The sequence below is a fragment of the Hippocampus bargibanti genome, linkage group LG17 (genome assembly GCF_051943395.1).
Source record: "Hippocampus bargibanti isolate YZ-2025 linkage group LG17, ASM5194339v1, whole genome shotgun sequence".
Lineage (NCBI taxonomy): Eukaryota > Metazoa > Chordata > Actinopteri > Syngnathiformes > Syngnathidae > Hippocampus > Hippocampus bargibanti.
The window spans coordinates 14,707,036-14,724,988 of record NC_142750.1 but is presented as its reverse complement, the minus strand read 5'-3'; the positions used below and the strand labels follow the sequence as shown (position 1 = coordinate 14,724,988).

Genomic DNA, 17,953 nt, shown 5'->3' with positions numbered 1-17,953 from the left:
ATGATCTCCTTCTCCTGCTTGACCACCGTGGCACTTTTCGACCGTGTGGTTTGCTTCATCCGCCGAAAAACTAGTTTGTATGTCAAGATTATATTCTCGCGAATTTAATGTTCGTAAGGCGAAACGTTCATGAGCTAAGGCATTCATAAACTGAGGTATCACTGTATATTGATTTATATCGCGCTTTAACAACAGCTGAAGATAGAACAAAGTGCTAACATGGACAAGACAAATGTTGCCCCCTCGTGGAAGGGAAAAACATTGCCAGAGGTCCGACCGGCGCTTTATCGGCACCCCTGCAAGAAAAACCAAAACCCAAACAAATTTGTGAATGGTGCTCCACGCCATGCTTTTCAATTCCCGAATAAATTTGTGAATGGTAGTGAATGAGTTAAATGATTGACACAGAGACTTGAACCATCGCAGCGCTGCACTATGTGATGGATATGCTGACCCATTGCTCGCGTGTTATCTGTCGGTCACTGTAATGCAGCAGCGATTATGATATGGAGAAACTGAAACTGCTGCAGGGCTGGAGGGAGGGGGGCGGAGCTTGCTGAATATTTATTATTTGTACTGTACAGTCAGACGTACAGAAAGCCACATTACAGTGAACCAATTAGTGGATGTCATGTAATTATTTTTAAAACACCAGTCAGATGCAATATTTAACATGTCAAAGTAAAAGAGAACCGCCAATCACTTTATATTAGTGTTGCGATACCTTATTTAGGTCTTTTAATTGGTATTTTTTTATTTTGTGAGCTCACTGTTGCATGAAACAGGAATGTGGAAAAGTTTGAAGTGGTCATTTTACAATAAATAAATAAATAGGTGAATAGCCTGTGTCAATTCGTTTTGGGATTTTAGCGCACATCTTCTGTGTCAATGGGAAAAATATTCACATTGAAAAATCAAGACATGATACACTACACATGATGAAGAGACTATTAAAATATCCAAATAACATTTCCTTCAAAATGCAGCACTAGCTTAATCGTAAAGTATCATGAAAAACTATTTGCACATGCTACCGTTTAGCACTGATCGCTGCACTTTTTTTTTACCAATGCATTGTGGCGTAATGATGAATTTTATTTTTTTAATCGTTCACCCCGTGGATTTATCGCCCTCAAGTAGACCTCTACTCTGCCGCAATAAATGTTGCATTGTGAATAAACCAAAACCCCTCATCAGAATCAGAAAACCTTTATTCGTCCCACAATGGGGAAATTTGCATCCAGTTGCAAATCATTTTTTTTCACTGAACAAATGCCGTTTTTATTCTGACCAGTTTGACAAGTCAAAGCCGCTTTCATTTTTCTTGTATATTTCCATCTGTCTCAGAAAACAACTTCAAATGTTTGCGCGTGCTTGTTAGGACTAATGTCAAATCTTGTTATTTTTCTATCCGGTTCCATTATTCTGGATGGATGTTTGACTGTTTTAACGGTGGCCCGCATCAACACCTAAGCGCTCACCTAACGTGGCCTTTTGCGTCTCACAGTAAATCCCCAAAATGCGTCCAAAGAAATGATGGCTGACACTGTATAGCTCTTGGCTGTAACTGCTGGCTGCAGATGGCAAGACTCGGGTAACAGACACCGGCGTCACACCGAGATAGAGATCGCTGGTTAGCTATTTTGATCAAAAAGCGTCTGACTGGTATTCATAGAGACGTCGTGTCTGAAAATGGTGCCCAATGCGGTCTTATCGTGTAGAAGAAAAAAACAGAACATACTTGGTTCTCCCGCTTTGGCTCTTAGCACCTCCAGCAAACCGCAATCGCAACACTTGCATAAAAATTCCTCTGACACCAAACGCTTAGGCACGGTGTGCGTCCAAATCAGCTGTCATTCAGAAGACGCCGTGTCCTGGCTTCAAGGCATGTGACATGTGGTCCAAGGCAGGAGAAAATCTGCTCTCGTGGAGTAAACGCATGTGGATGATTCTCTCTAAATGACAATGAATGACCCTCTTCCTGTCTGTACCGCAGAGATTCCAGTTGCATCCCCGACAGCGACTTACAGCAGCTACGAGGAGACATCAGGTGAGTAACAAGGCAAACGTTCTGCTTGAGCATTTACGTCTTTCTGAAAATATACGGACCCACATTACAGATCTGGACTGGGCTTGAGGTTAGCGGTGGTCTAAGAGAAAAATAAATATATTGTTTTGAGTACGGTGGGACCTTGGCTTACACACTTAATTGTTTCCCAAACAGATTGTGTAAGACGAAAAGTGTGTATCCCAAAAATTAATTTCCCATAGGAAACCATTAAAATGAGAATAATCCGTTCCTAGGTCTCCATAAAATATAATTTTCAACTAAATAAGACTTAAAACTATACACAATATACCTTATTCTATGTATAATAAATGTGTTATTGTATTGTAATGAAATAAATACACTGCACTGTATAATAAAGTGGTTTTATTTACCTTTGTGATGGTCATTGATAGCTTGATAGAATGGAGTGGCAGGTCGCAGAGAATTGCTGTTTGAAAGGAGCCACATTCCATCAGGACTGTAATTAAAAGAATAAACTGTACTGTAAAATAAAGTCGTTTTATTTACCTTTTGTGATGGTCGTTGATGGCTTGACGGAATGGGGTTCAGACTTCAGGCAGAATCAACCTCTTCTATTGCCCCAGACCAGGGGTGGACAACCAGTCAGAGATGAGGAGCCATTTTTTTTATTATGTTACTGCAAAGAGGCACACGCACATTCATACACACACACACACACACACTCACAATGCGCGGACGCACTCACACATGCAGACAGATGCATGCGCAGACACGAACACACACACGTACACGACCATGCACACACGAGCATCGCATGCACAACGAGCAACATAGCTTGCCGCCGTATTTTCACGACTGTAAGTCTTAAATGGCCTCCAAAATGTGCAGCGCGCCTTATGGTCATGAAAATATGGTACATCGTGAATGAATGGTGACACGTTCCGAACGAGGCAGAAAGTAACCGACTCGTCGAAACGAAGTGGGATGTTTGGATCCCCAAGCAGACAGAAGATCATTGCAGGGTGTTTATTAACGTAACAAATGGCGTTGGTAACCAAAACAGGTGAACTAGCGGAATCGTAAGAAATAAACTAACCGGTGGTGTTGCAAAAATAGGCGCAATCCCGAAAGAAGGCAGACATTTACGGGACGCGCGGGGGAAAAAGTCGGACCGGATCAACACACGCACCGAAGCTGAGAAAGACAGGATACGGGCGAGATCGCGGCTAATAATCACCTTGGGCGAAGCAAACTCTTGTGCTGGCAAGTCTAAGACACTGGTGAGGCGTGAGGCGTCGGAATCATGTCACTGGTGAGGTGACAGTGACTCGTTGAAATGTTCCAGTATCCGTGATCAGATCAGACAGCAGCTGGCGGAGGACGGGAGCGGCGACCCCGCCCCAGCTGTCAACTTGCACGTGAAAGCATCAAGTAAATAACACCTTCGTGTAGCAATGTTGGATCGGTACCGGGCTCTTTATTTGTGACACACAGTGTGGGAAATGTGTCAGGCTGAGATTCACAAGGAAGCCGCGGTGCGCACCTGTGACACCACAAACGCACACCTCGTTCGTGTTTCTCAATGATCTCCTTCTTCTCCTCAACTGTAATTTTGTTTTGTGTCTTCTTCCGCTGAACACGGGCCTGTGGTGCTGTCTTTTTCGGTCCCATAAAAGCAAAAGTATCGTTCAAGACGATCGACGTGTGTACTCATAGAGGGGGTGTGGAAAGGTAGGCCGGCTGGGGCGCTGTCCGCCGTGTGCTTTGGTGTTCTTCCGCCGAAGATTACTCCGCCAGTCGTAGTGGAGGGTGTGTTTCGTGAAAATAGTGCTTAATCCAAGGTTTAATTTTCATAAATTTAACGTTCGTAAACCGCAAAGTTTGAAAGTTAAGGTGTTCGTAAACCGAGGCCCCACTGTATTTGGTTTTTGCCACGTCGTGACATGGTATCTATCTATCTATCTATCTATCTATCCATCCATCCATCCATCCATCCATCCATCCATCCATCCATCTATCTATCTATCTATCTATCTATCTATCTATCTATCTATCTATCTATCTATCTATCTATCTATCTATCTATCTATCTATCTATCTATCTATCTATCTATCTATCTATCTATCTATCTATCTATCTATCTATCCATCCATCCATCCATCCATCCATCCATCCATCCATCCATCCATCCATCCATCCATCTATCCATCTATCTATCCATCTATCTATCCATCTATCCATCTATCTATCCATCTATCTATCTATCTGTCTGTCTGTCTGTCTGTCTGTCTGTCTGTCTGTCTGTCTGTCTGTCTGTCTGTCTGTTCTCAAAATGTTATTGAGAATAAATGCAAACATACGGCAAAGTTAAATAGAACTAAATTGAATTTAATCATGTACTTTCTTGACTTAAAAATACATTATTTAAGACCTTGTGACATGATCCACCTTTTAATTCAGTCATTCACCATGTGGGAAACAATAAAAGTGAAACATTTTTTGTCATGGTTTTCAATTTCATCCTCCATCTGCAACTACGTGGTTTTGTTCCCGCCCATCAAAGTCCACCATTGTTGCAAACTCCAGGCTCGAAAGAGCTTTTTTTTTCACGGCTCCCTGCGGCGTCATTGCCTGTATTCCGGGCCTGCGCTCGCACCACCCCCGCCATGGGTTTTCACCCTTAATCTGATTACATGCTTCATTTGCACCCGTTTGTATTTCAATCAAGGCTGACCGCGCTGGCAGCGAAGCCTGCCCTGATTTACTCGAACAAGAGTCACCATGCGGTGACATGAGATGATGTGCCACGGCATCGCTTTGGTGTCTTTTTTTTCCAGTGTGTTCCTTTCATGGCTCATTAGTTTCAGACCCTCCCCAAACCAGTTGTTTTAGTTGTCTTGCCTTAATTAGTTAGGCTGTGATATAAAATGGCCCGGGAAATTTGCAGACACTCTGGAGGCTCCACTCACGTCACAGTCAACAGTCAATATCTTTTATTAACTAATCAAATGAATCCTAAATAACTTCACTATCACTAAAAAAAAAAAGAATCGAAACATAAAGGCAAGTTTTTTTTCCTCTTGAGGTCATAGGTCATGACCTGGGTCGCCCCGCTTCGTTACGATTGTTTCTGATGGCGCGGTGAGTCATTTCTGACTCCCGGCTACGGTGAAAGTGGCAGAGACGGTGTGAAGCCTGGATTCTTTTGTCGACACCACCCTCCAAATTAGAAGCCTTGTGGTCCCTCGCCGACGAGCGTGGCGCTGCCGCAGCGCCGCACAATGGGGGCGTTTGTCTCCCCGGCAGGAGATTGGACCTTAATGAGCGCCGCGGGTGTAATGGCTCGGAGTGTGCGGCCGTTTCTCTGAGGGGGCGCAGCGTTAGTGTCGCCTATCAAAGAGGGTGATGAGCCCCCCGTCCCACCCCCACCCCCAGAGGCCCCGACCACCTTCTCTTGGCCATTCGCATGGAAATTAGGCAGGCTTGATATGGACTGGTCAAATTCATTTACTTTGGGATTTCCGTTTTTTTTCTTTCTTCGCCACCTCCCTTCTGATTCCACCACCTGAAAAAGCAGCCATGCATTTCACCCCAACGGAGCTTCCTCAACAAACATGAATTCCATCCTCATCCCACAAACCAAATGACTTTCTTTTATAAGAAGGTGGGGGGGGGGGGCGTTTTTTCTCCCCCATCATTACCCCGGCAACCTCATTCAAACAGAGTAGAATGGAGAAGAAAGGGGGCGACTGGACGGAGAGCTGGAAGAAATAATGAAGTTTGTCCATATTCAGGCGAGCAGAAAGCTACCCCCCCTCCCACTCTCAACTACTCCCTCCTTCCTCCCTTTAACTGCCCTGCACTGTCCTCCCCCCCCCATCCCTCCAGAAAAGGGAACACACCCCTACTCAGGGAGAGCAAGAGTTACAGCAACTCGAGTAGACGATCTGCTTCCAATTTGTGTCAGTCAGTGGAAAGTGGAGAGAACAAATGATTTCAATTTGAAGTTTTTAGCCCCCCCCCCCCCCCCCAACCCCTCCCACCGCCGGCTCCCTCATTATAAGCCTTACCTGGCATGGTGACAAAAGCAGCAGTCATCTTTAAAGCCAAGTGCACAGAAACGGACCAATCTTCAGTCATGAATTCAGACGTAGGGCCCCATTTCCGTTGCCGGCGCAAGTCGAACGCAGAACGTCATCTGGTTGCGGATGGGGGGGGTGTGGGGGGGGGGGGGGGGGGGGTTTCTTGCTTTCAGGATTTTGCACCACCATGCACAGGTCGAATGTTTTGTTAAATTGGCCAATATTTTGGATCGGATTGGATTGGATTGGATATGCCTTTATTAGTCTCACAGTGGAGAAATATACATTACATTTTGTTACTTTGTAAGTTTTTTGCCCTCCAAATTTAGAGTAAATCCAATTTTTATTTTTATGTATGTATGTATGTATGTATGTATGTATGTATGTATGTATGTATGTATGTATGGATTTTTTATTTATATATGTATTTATTTGTTTGTTTATTTCTATATTTATTTATGTATTTCTATATTTATTAATATCTTTATTTATGTATGATCAGTTTATTATTTTTTTACAGTAAAGTCTCGTTATATCAATATTCAAGGGAGTCCGAAAAAATATCGATATAACCGGGACTATCGATATATCCGACCCTGTTTGCATGTAATTTTCTCCGTGCGTGCATAGAAATAGTATCGATATAACCGGGACTATCGATATATCCGATATCGATATAACGAGACTTTACTGTATTTGTGTATTTATTATTATCATGTATATATTATTTATTATTTATGTATCTGTTTTTTATGTACATCTCTTTTTTCACAGGATGGCATGAATAACCCACATGGCCCCAAAAGTGTTTCTAATTATATAGAGATGAAAGCACAAATCTAGCAGAGTGACAAAACTACTGGCTGTCATATTTTTTTAGTTTATCTATACAGGTAACATCCAACTTACGACCAGCTCGACTTACGACCACCCGTACATATGACCACGACCTCCATTTTAAAATTTTTAATTCTACGCCTGGCACCGCAACGCGCTAGCGGGCCGGCAATTTTGGCTAGCCCGCCAGCATCTCACTCTCGCACAGCTGTCGACCATGTGATGGCACCAGAGGGGGGAGTTTGCGAGTCATTTAGCCCTCGAGTCTCTATAAACATTTTGAATGAATTTCGACTTACGACCATTTTTACTGACGACCGTTTGGTCGGAACGGAACTCGGTCGTAAGTCGGATCTTACCTGTATTTGAAATCTTGAACCAGTTTAGATGCGCTGTTTAGTCCTCGCCTGATGTCACTACGTCAGTCGCAGCCGACATCAGGATCATTCAATATCAATGCCCCTCTTGCGCTGACTGACAAATCCAACACAGCTGGTGATGAAAGTTGAGATTTGTCTGCATGTGTGTCGGCAGAAATTTTGCCCAAACAAAAACATTCTTCTGCAGTCCCCCATCCTCAAGTTTTGCACGGCGGGAAACTTGTTTGATGTTTTGTTGTTGTTGTGTGTGTTTTGTTTTTTACGTTTTCATGGCCAACAGTTATCGTTACACAATACTACAATTAAATAAATGTATTGTAAACGATAACTTGCCAAAGTTAAAAAAAAGTATTTCCCTTCATTCCAGATTGTGAATCCCACTGTAAAGCTTCCAAAGGGAAAATGAAGATGACCATGAAGAAGTACTGCAAGAAAGACTATGGTGAGTGAGCCCACCCTGCAAAAAAAGTGCTCCCGCGGAGGCTAAATGTCTCAATTAATCAGACGCACGTCGCATCCACGCCCCGATGCAACTCTCCGCCACTGATGACTTAAACAGTCGCAGCCGGCGCTGCACGTTTTCTCTCTCTACCCACATCTTCATTTGCTTTGATGGAATCATCTGCTGGGTGTTCTGCTGTTCATCACTTTATGAAGACAAAAGTGTGTTTGCACAGTAAATTCATAGTGACCTCTTGCAGTGTGGGGACCTAGAAACCGGTCCCCATAAGAAAAAGTATGTGTGTGTGTGTGTGTGTGTGTGTGTGTGTGTGTGTGTGTGTGTGTGTGTGTGTGTGTGTGTGTGTGTGTGTGTGTGTGTGTGTGTGTTGTGCGCGCGTCTGCGTGTGTGTGTGTGTGTGTGTGTGTGTGTGTGTGTGTGCATGTGTGTGCATGCATGCATGTGTGTGTGTGTGTGTGTGAGACTAAGAGAGAAAGAGACAGTGTGTACCAGTACCATCAATTTTTTAATGATTGATTGTCCTTGCTATCGCTTCATTCGAGAATATGTGCACCTTGTGGTTCTGTCTTTCAAATTTTATAACATTGACTGACGCAGGTGCGATACACTTGTGTGAAGATGTCCGAAGTATGCCGATGTACTTGCCGTAAATTGCGATTCTGTTGATGTCCACCCGCTGAGTGGCATCGCGTGCATTCAGTGGCTACGCAGAACCAAGAATGCATCCCAAAGGCGCGAGGCCGGCCGATAGTAAGAAAATACTTCTTGAGAAACGTCAGCCGCAGCGGAGAGAAATAATTCAGACAGACTCAAGTGGAGAAATCCACAATGTTTTTTTTCAAATTCCGTCAGTTGCTTTTGGTTTTGGAGGTCCGACACTGTGGACATGTGCAGAAAAATAGGATTCAAATGTATGGTAACAGGTGTAATATTACCACCATTTTTTTACTGAAATTACCAAAGTCGCGCATGTCCTGAGAATAAGTAGTACAGTGATACCTCAGCTTATGAACGTAATCGGTTCCCAGAAAGTGTGTGTAAGGCGAAAAGTTCGTCTGTCAAACATGTATTTCCCATAGGAAACCATTAAAAATGAGACTAATCCGTTCCCAGGTCCCCATAAAATATAAATTTCTATTAAATAAGCCTTAAATAACTTAATAATTTAATAACTTAAAACTAAATAAGCCTTAAATATGCGAATCAAACCTCTGAATCCCATACCGGATCGGTCAAGGCCCGGGTTAACAACGGCCGCCAGACAGAGAGACAAAGATGGTAAGGACCTGCAGTGACTGTTGTGGACCAAAACATAGCAAACATTAGCAAGGATGAAATGAGGGCGCTGAAGAGGATGAAGGGGGGAAAGGCATCTGGGCCTGATGATTTACCAATCGAGGTATGGAAGTGTCTTGGAGAGGTGGCGGTGGTGTTCCTTACTGGGTTATTCAACAAGATCTTAGATGGTGAACAGATGCCTGAAGAATGGAGACGAAGTGTACTCATGCCCATTTTTAAGAACAAGGGAGATGTGCAGAGTTGTGCTAACTACAGAGGAATAAAGTTGATGAGCCATACAATGAAACTCTGGGAAAGAGGAGTTGAAGCTAGACTAAGAGCAGAAGTGAACATTTGTGAGCAGCAGTATGGCTTCATGCCAAAAAAGAGTACGACAGATGCAGTGTTTGCTTTAAGAATGCTGATAGAGTAGTACAGAGAAGGTCAGAAGGAATTGCATTGTGTCTTTGTAGATCTGGAGAAAGCGTATGATAGGGTGCCCAGAGAAGAGCTGTGGCATTGCATGAGGAAGTCTGGAGTGACGGAAAAGTATGTCAGAGCGGTACAAGACATGTATCACGACTGTAAGACAGTTGTGAGATGTGCTGTCGGTATGACTGAGGAATTCAAGGTGAAGGTGGGACTCCACCACGGGTCAGCTCTGAGCCCCTTCTTATTTGCTATGGTGATGGACAGGCTGACAAATGATGTTAGACAAGAATCACCTTGGACCATGATGTTTGCAGATGACATTGTGATCTGTAGCGAGAACGGGGAACTGGTGGCGGAGAAACTAGAGATGTGGAGATATGCCCTGGAAAGGAGAGGAATGAAGATCAGTCGCAGCAAGACGGAATATATGTGTGTGAATGAGAGGGATCCAAGTGCAAGATTGATGCTACAGGGAGAAGAGATAAAGAAGGTGGAGGATTTTAAGTACTTGGGGTCAACTGTCCAGAGCAATGGAGAGTGTGGAAAAGAGGTGAAGAAGCGTGTCCAGGCAGGCTGGAGCGGCTGGAGAAAAATGTCAGGTGTGATGTGTGATAGAAGGGTTTCAGCTAGGATGAAAGTGTATAAAACCGTGGTGAGACCAGCCGTGATGTTTGGACTGCAGACAGTGCCACTGAAGAAAAGACAGGAAGCAGACCTGGAGGTAGCAGAGCTGAAGATGTTGAGGTTTTCTTTGGGAGTGACCAGGTTGGATAGAATCAGGAATGAGTACATTAGAGGGACAACTCATATGAGAGGCTTTGGAGAGAAAGTCAGAGAGGCCAGACTGAGATGGTTTGGACATGTCCAGAGGAGAGAGAGTGACTATATCGGGAGAAGGATGCTGAGCCTTGAACTGCCAGGCAGGAGACCGAGAGGAAGACCGAAGAGGAGGTTTATGGATGTGGTCAAAGAGGACATGAAGGTAGCTGGTGTGAGAGACGAGGATGCACTAAACTGGGTTAGATGGAGGACATTGATTCGCTGTGGCGACCCCTGAGGGGAAAAGCCGAAAGGAAAAGAAGAAGACTAAATAAGCCTTAAAACTACACAAAATATACCTCACTTATGTATAATAAATGTGCTATTGTAATTAAAGAAATAAACTGTACTGTGTAATAAAGTCATTTTATTTACCTTTGTGATGGTCTTTGATGTAGTTGCCTCTTGATGATATCCGAGTGAAGTTGCCGTGCTTTCTCGGCAATAATACCCTCACTCACACAGTCCCTGCTACCTGCTTTTCATCAATCCAAATCAACAGAAGTTTTTCAACCTCTTCCGGTGCTTGAGATCGTTGCTTAGACAACACAGAAACACCCTTAGCCACACGTAGCAATGGTCGACTTAGCATACTGGAAGCTAAGTCACTCAAACGCACACTTGGTTCGTGTTTTTCAATGATCTCCTTCTTCTGCTCGACCGTAATTTTCTTTTGTGTCCTCTTCGGCTTAACACTAGCCTGTGGTGGGGTCTTTTTAGATCCCATAATAGCAAAGGTACTCTACTCAATAATGAAGCACGTCTGCACGCAAAGAAAGTGGGTGTGGAAAACTAGTCCGCCAGCCACCGTGGCGCTGTGTGGTTTGGTTTGTCCGCCGAAAGTACTTTGTATGCCAAGATTATATTCTCGCAAATTTAATGTTCGGAAGGCGAAAAGTAGGTGAGCTAAAGCGTTCGTAAGCTGAGGTTTCACTGTAGTTATATGGAAGTTTAGCTTTTGCTTGGAATGAATCTCCACACATTAAAAGAAAAAAAAAGTGAAATCCATGAACAGTCCAATGCATGCGAATAACAACACGGCTTCTCCGCATAACTTATCAGAATTTGAACTCGAAACAAACAAATGGAGACATTTGGGGGGAAAAAAATCTGGGATCATATCAAGAATCCATCCAAAATGATCTGTGGCTCTCGGCCGATTTTTACCAGATGCTGCAAATAGAATAAGCTTTGACAATCGACATCCTTAACCAGAAGTTCTTGTGGAGAGTGCGGTCATCGCACACAATTGTTTTGTTCCTCTTACTAAATATTTCACTTGAAATGATGACAATATCATTGCTGAAAAGAATTATGGTCTGGAATTTAGAGGGATGGACAGCATATTTCTCGGGTGTCAGAATTCTAAAGCAAAATGTCGCTCACAAACCTGGATACTGCCTCGACTTGCAGGATTTGGTGTTCCGAATTGGTCTGCGGGCTGAGCTCACCGATCCAAGACCGAACATTTTTGTTGGGTGCTATGGGAGATTTTTTTTTTTTTTTTTTTACCACGTAAAACACCAGTGAGGCGCCCTTGTGCCATTTACGCATTTTGACTGCCATTGGTGCAACTTTGTAACTCCACTGCGCCAGCATCGGGGCAAGCCTATTGTGATGAGGGCATATTGCCACATGATCCGCGCCATATATGACACACTTCTGTTTACAATAGCGACAGAAACAAATTTAGTTAAACCGCAATTGAAAACCGTTTGTTTTCCATCACAGGTTTTAACTTTCATCATCTGCCATCTTGCCTTACCGATATTTAGCCATAATCACCTTGCATTTGTTTTGGTGTGTTCCAAAGTCATGGTTGAGGATATCTCGTGCTTTTCTGAGATCCGCCGTAAACTCACGAAAGAGATAATCGAATAGTCATTTACCCATGGTGCATTGCAGTCTTTACATCGAACATGGCGGATTGTTGCAATATGGAGCATGTGAACAAGAGAAAAACACTAAAAGACATAAAAAACAGGCAGTAAACAAACATATTCTGGATTTTTAAAAGACAACCGACACCTCCAGACAAGTTGTGTCCATAATTTGTAAAATCACTTCAAATGACTTCTACTGAGTGCATTTTACAAAGATTCCACCGCATATACGTAGCTATATTTTACATTTTAAGACTCGCGCTGAATATTCAGGAAGTCTCGTTTTGGAATTGATGACGATGTCTTAAGTGACGTCACTGAAGGAACGCCTTGACCGAGAAAGCGGCACACAATGCACTTTGGGTACTTTTTTGAGTCTGAAAACATCGTGTTGATCAGTGTTGATGGCGAAATTAGAAGGAAAACTACATAACGCGATGGTGTCGCAGCCAATTGCGTTAACACGCAGAAAGAATGTGTAAACTTGCACAAATTCCCAGCCGACAAATCAGCCATTTCCAACAGAGCTTGTGCGCCATCTTGTGCATTTTCTGTCGCTACATTGCAGTCCAGACGGCTCGAATTGATACGGAAGGACTTCTTTAATCGATGGCAAACATTTATTGGATTGGATTGGATTGGATATGCCTTTATTAGTCTCACAGTGGAGAAATTTACATTCCACAGCAGCAAAGTGATGAAAGGAATGAAAGTAGAAAAACAAAATACATGAGCTTTATTTATGCTTTCCTCTTCAGAACTGTCATAACTAAATGAGTAACAAGAAAGCATCTTTTTCCGAATCTGAACTCTCTGAAGCCATTGTTTTGATTCTGGAGCAAGGCAGTGTGTGACCAATAGTTACGTCACGAACAAGGGGGCGGCACCTTCTGAAACTGAAACTTTCTGAGGTCATTTTGAAGTAGTTTTGGGAAACTTTAAGTCATTTTTATTGATGTTTTGCATTTGACTAAAAATATCAGCCTGCGTGTTTTGGGTATTTTAGATGCAATATAGCGTTTTTCTGATGTCAGTTAGGAAACAAAAAAATGTTGTCCTTTAAGAGACAATCCAATAAGTGTGCAGAGCATGGTGACAATTGGCGGCAGCTAACTGCTGCGTATGATTCGAATTTAGTGGATTATGGGAATGATTTCAGAGCTGTTGAGGCACATTGGAAATCTTTAAAGCAAGTGGACACAAATAATAAATAATATGCTGCTCTCTTTGTGTTCTCTGCATTACTGTAGAATATCAAAATAGTACAGGATTGACTGTGTAGTAACTAAAGAAAATAGAAAATGTCTGTTTATTTTATGTATGAACAAATTATTTCACTTGAATTTAAATTGTTGATATGTTAGAAAAATAGATTTGTCAAATTATGGTTTTTCATTTGCAAATTAGAACTATGCTCCAATAAATGTATTTTGCTTTATTTCAATCAGTTTAGTAGACAGCGATACCTCGGTTTACGAAGCCCTTGGCTTACGAACTTTTCGGTTTACGAATGTGAAATTTATGAAAAATTTACGTTGGCATACAAAGTATTTTTCTGGATACACACAGAGCTGCCACAATGAGTGATGTGTCGTTTGCAAATGAGCCCGTTCTCCTAACAAGAAAATGGCAGCCGTTTGTTTTGGTCCTCTATTCCCCGCCCCCAGACGTCGGTTAAAGCCACGTGATTGGTCAAGAACGCAGCAGTGAGGGGGTGGGGGTTACAGACAGAGACAGAGTGAATCAGTTCTAAAAAAAACCCACAATGGCAGCCAACATTTTTTTGTCTTCTATTCCCCACCCCCAGTCTTCGGTTAAAGCCACGTGATTGGTCAAGAACGCAGCAGTGAGGGGAGGTGGTTTAAACATTAAAGAGGCAGGCAGACCACAGAGAGAGAGTGACCAAATGGATGGAAAACATTTTGACTCGTTTCAACTTTGATAGTTCAAAGGCAGAGTGTAGACTGCAAGGTTAAAATATCCCATCAATTAGGCTCCACAAATAACCCGCACAAGTCATCTGTACACTTGATGCAAAAAGCTATCAATTCAGCTAAACAGAACACAATTGATGAGGAAAAAGGTAAAATTATCGCAGAGAAAGCACCTCCAAGGGGTCATTCCTCAAGATGGTGAAAGAAGAAGATTACGTTCCTCATCAAGTGTTTCAGGCCACTCATTTCATCAAGCCATCAACGACCATCACAAAGGTACATAAAACCACTTTATTATACAGTACAGTTTATTCCTTTAATTATAATACCATAGCACAGTTATTATACATAAAATAAGGTATATTTTGTGTCGTTTTAAAGTGTAGAAAATTATGTTTTATGGGGACCTGGGAACGGATTATTCTCATTTTAATGTTTCCTATGAGAAATCAATTTTTGGGATACACACTTTTCGCCTGACATACTCTGTCTGGGAATCAATGAAGTTTGTGAGCCAAGGTATCACTGTACTCTGGAAATGTAGCTAAATCGGGACATCAATTTTAGAATGTGGCCCCCTTTTTAATTTCCCGGATGCTTCCCCGAAACACTTTACGTACCTTGGCTGGATAAAAATTAGGAATCAGCGGACGGACTCTAGCGGGTCAGACAATTTGCGCTGGTTTGCTCTCCGAACTTGTTCACTCTGAGACGATTGCGGCGGAAGCGCTTCGCCATTCCACATCTTTGCCGATGGCGCATTCCTTTTCTTTTGCCGTTAATTCATTTCTCAGGCCTGTCACTTCGCTTTTATTAGTTTCTCCCTGTTCTCCGCCTGGTGGAGACGGGGGGGGGGGGGGCACAACCTCTGTGTGTGCGTGACCGCGGCGAACCCCCCAGGGGTCACGGGAAGGGGCCCTCTGTTTAAACACACTTGCCGGCACCGAGCATTCCTCGGGGCGCAAACAGGTGTTAAATTAGGCAGCCGCTGACGGATTGCCACCGCCGAGAGAAAGAAATATGTTTTGTTGATTCAATTTTTGTCGCTACGGAGACGGTGGACACAAAGGGATTATTTTGCGGCCCTGACACCCTCCTCGGCACACACGTCCCCCCACCCTTCCCTCCTCGCGCCACCCGCAGAAGAATGAATCAAAGCCTGGCGTGTTTGCCGGCGGTCAAAGACATGGAAGCCCCCGCCGCCGTTCGCTCGAGGGCGGGAGGTCCGATGACCGGACGGGACGGGGGCCTCCCGCCGTCGCCAAGTGAGCTGGGATGTCACGAGCGCCCGCCGGGTGTCAAGTGGTCGAACCCCCTGGGAGCTTTGGCCGCGAGCTCGTCTCCTTTGGTGTGAGCGCAGCGCGGTTCCAAGCTGATCGCTTCCTCTCACGACGCCTCTTCCTTTCCGTCTCCCGCTCCCCCCCGTCTCGCCCTTTGACCCGCCGCCGCCGCGCGAGGTTCTTTCGCTAGCGTCTGTTTGCTTTAAAAGCGAGCGGTGGGACGTGCGGAGATTTTGTGTGCGTTTCCGCACAAAGTGAGAATGCGCTTGAGAGAGAAAGATTACTAAGAGGAAACGGAGGCTCGGTGCCTGGACGCTGCCGCGAAGAGGGCGACGTCTCCGCTGGGTTCTCACGCTGGCTACTTGGATGAGGCTCTGGGAGCAGAACCCGGACAGCTCGCGAGGTTGGAACTTATTCCGATTCTCCTGGAATTTACTCTGTGGCTGGGAAGACAAATAGCCCCCCCCCCCCCCCCCCCCGTTCCCCCTTCACGCGTTCTTTATGCGTCCGAATGGACGAGAGGGCCGCATTTCAATGGCAGGGCTGTGAGAGCTCACTCTCCTCAGCCCAACAAACCTTCTTTCTTCTGATATTGTGTGCGAGCGAATACACACACACACACGCATGCACGCACACACACACACACACACACACACACACACACACACACACACACACACACACACACACACACTAATGGCAAAATGTCCCCCTCCTCCAGTTCACCTCGAGTAAATAACAAATAAAAGCCCTGCCACTGGATTCCCCCCAAAAGCGATTGTTTGACAGCAGATGCAAAGAGACAAGAAGAAAACCCCCATCTTTGTTGAAATCCATCACTTAATTGCAGCGGGAAATGAATGGAAATGCCATTGATCTGTTTCGGAGTCTCCTAGGAAAAAAATAAATAAAATAAAATCTAATTTTGTCCTTTGTAAAAGTGAATAAATAAATAAACACCAATGAATAACATTGTTAACTCACTCCAGTGTCAAGGTTTTTGTCATTGTCACTCAAATTGCAGGACCCACACAATATTGAGTTTTAGGACTACATCAACATTCGGCACAGCCTTAGAAACCTTAGAATATCTTCTTTAATCAGAAAAAAAGAGTTAAATCCTAAGTTATATGGGTCTGGAGGTATCTGAGCTTGAAATGGAGGCTGCTGTACAAAATACAATACATGTACGTACACATTGGTTTCTATAGCACTTTAACAACAGCTGAAGTTGGAACAAAGCGCTAACATGGACAAAGGGGAAATGCTGCCCCCTCGTGGAAAAGAAAAATCATTGTCAGAGGCCATGGCCAGCGATTTATCAGCACCCAAACATGAAAAAAAGAAAACCCAAGCCAATTCGGGAATGGTGTCCTACGTCATATTTTCAATTCCCGAATAAATTAATGAATGGCGGTGAAGGAGTTAAATAGAATGCAAAGCATGACACATTTTGATTGAACAACTGCCACTATAGTATTTGTCATTAGATGTCAAGAATAAAGAAAATCTACCTGTGATTCTTCTTATAGTACTAGTCATGTGGTGCCCCAGCGTTTGTCTTCAATTAATTAGCTGTTGCTCCTAAAATGACCGTCACTGCTAACAATTAGCATGTCAAGGGCAGTTTGCATTTTTTGTTAGCATTAGGCTAAGCAGACTTTCCGCAAGCAGAGCTGCGTAAATGTTAAATGTATATTGTAAAAACACCACTTGTATTTTTTGAGGCCTGAAAAACTAATTTCGTATTCTAATATAAAAATGATATATTGTACAAGAAATTCAGTTAGCGTTAGCGCTCGTATCTCAAGTTTGCACTTTGCCTCAATAGCGATAGCTTGAATCATAGCAGACGCCGTTGGCTGTATTCTGAAACGCATTCTGACATTCGGCCGATGACGCCACATGTTGACGAACGCGGCCGTGGCGGCATTACACGAAATGCGGCTCAAGACATAATTTATCGCACCTGCGGCCGCTTGCTGCGAGTGACATCTTGAGCCGTTGTTGTCGAGATCGGAATCGTTTGCACCATTTGAAATGAATGCGAATCACGGCGCTCAAATCAAAGCCAGATTGCAACGCATATCGAAGCCAGCTGAGCTTTGGAGATGTGTTTCTCTCGCGGCAATCAAAGTGACGTGACAAAAATGCCAAAAATGTTCCGTTGGGCTCTGGCGCCAAAGGGCCTTTCATTTTACTCTCGTGTGAAGTTTCTCCGCCATCGCCATTCTTGCCAAAGCGCATTGATCCCACCCGTGCTGATACGCTTTGGGCAATCCTCTTTCGGGAGGTTCACATGGGACCGGTCGCCGGACCGTCGCGGGCAGCCCCTTTTGCATTCACAAGACAAGTTTGAGTTCTGGGTGGAATGAACAAGCGTGCGTGCGTGCGTGCGGGCGTGTTTTGAAACCGCGGACCTCGAAGACAAGCCGCCAAAGGCCACACCTCAAAGCGCTGATTTCCAAACACAAATGTTTTAGATTGGGAAAAAAAAATGTCATCAGTTCGACAAGTTTGACTTTCCATCTGATA

The 17,953-nt window shown here is 43.9% G+C and overlaps 1 protein-coding gene across 1 annotated transcript in view; it reads left to right on the top strand.

The window, feature by feature from the left end:
• ntn1b (netrin 1b) overlaps nucleotides 1-17,953 on the top strand; it is a 42,714-nt gene that overhangs the window by 20,746 nt on the left and 4,015 nt on the right. Inside the window, exons 5-6 of the mRNA XM_089018715.1 lie at nucleotides 1,997-2,050; nucleotides 7,700-7,774. Of these exons, the coding sequence (XP_088874841.1) occupies nucleotides 1,997-2,050; nucleotides 7,700-7,774 (129 nt within the window). The remainder of the gene's footprint in view (nucleotides 1-1,996; nucleotides 2,051-7,699; nucleotides 7,775-17,953) is intronic.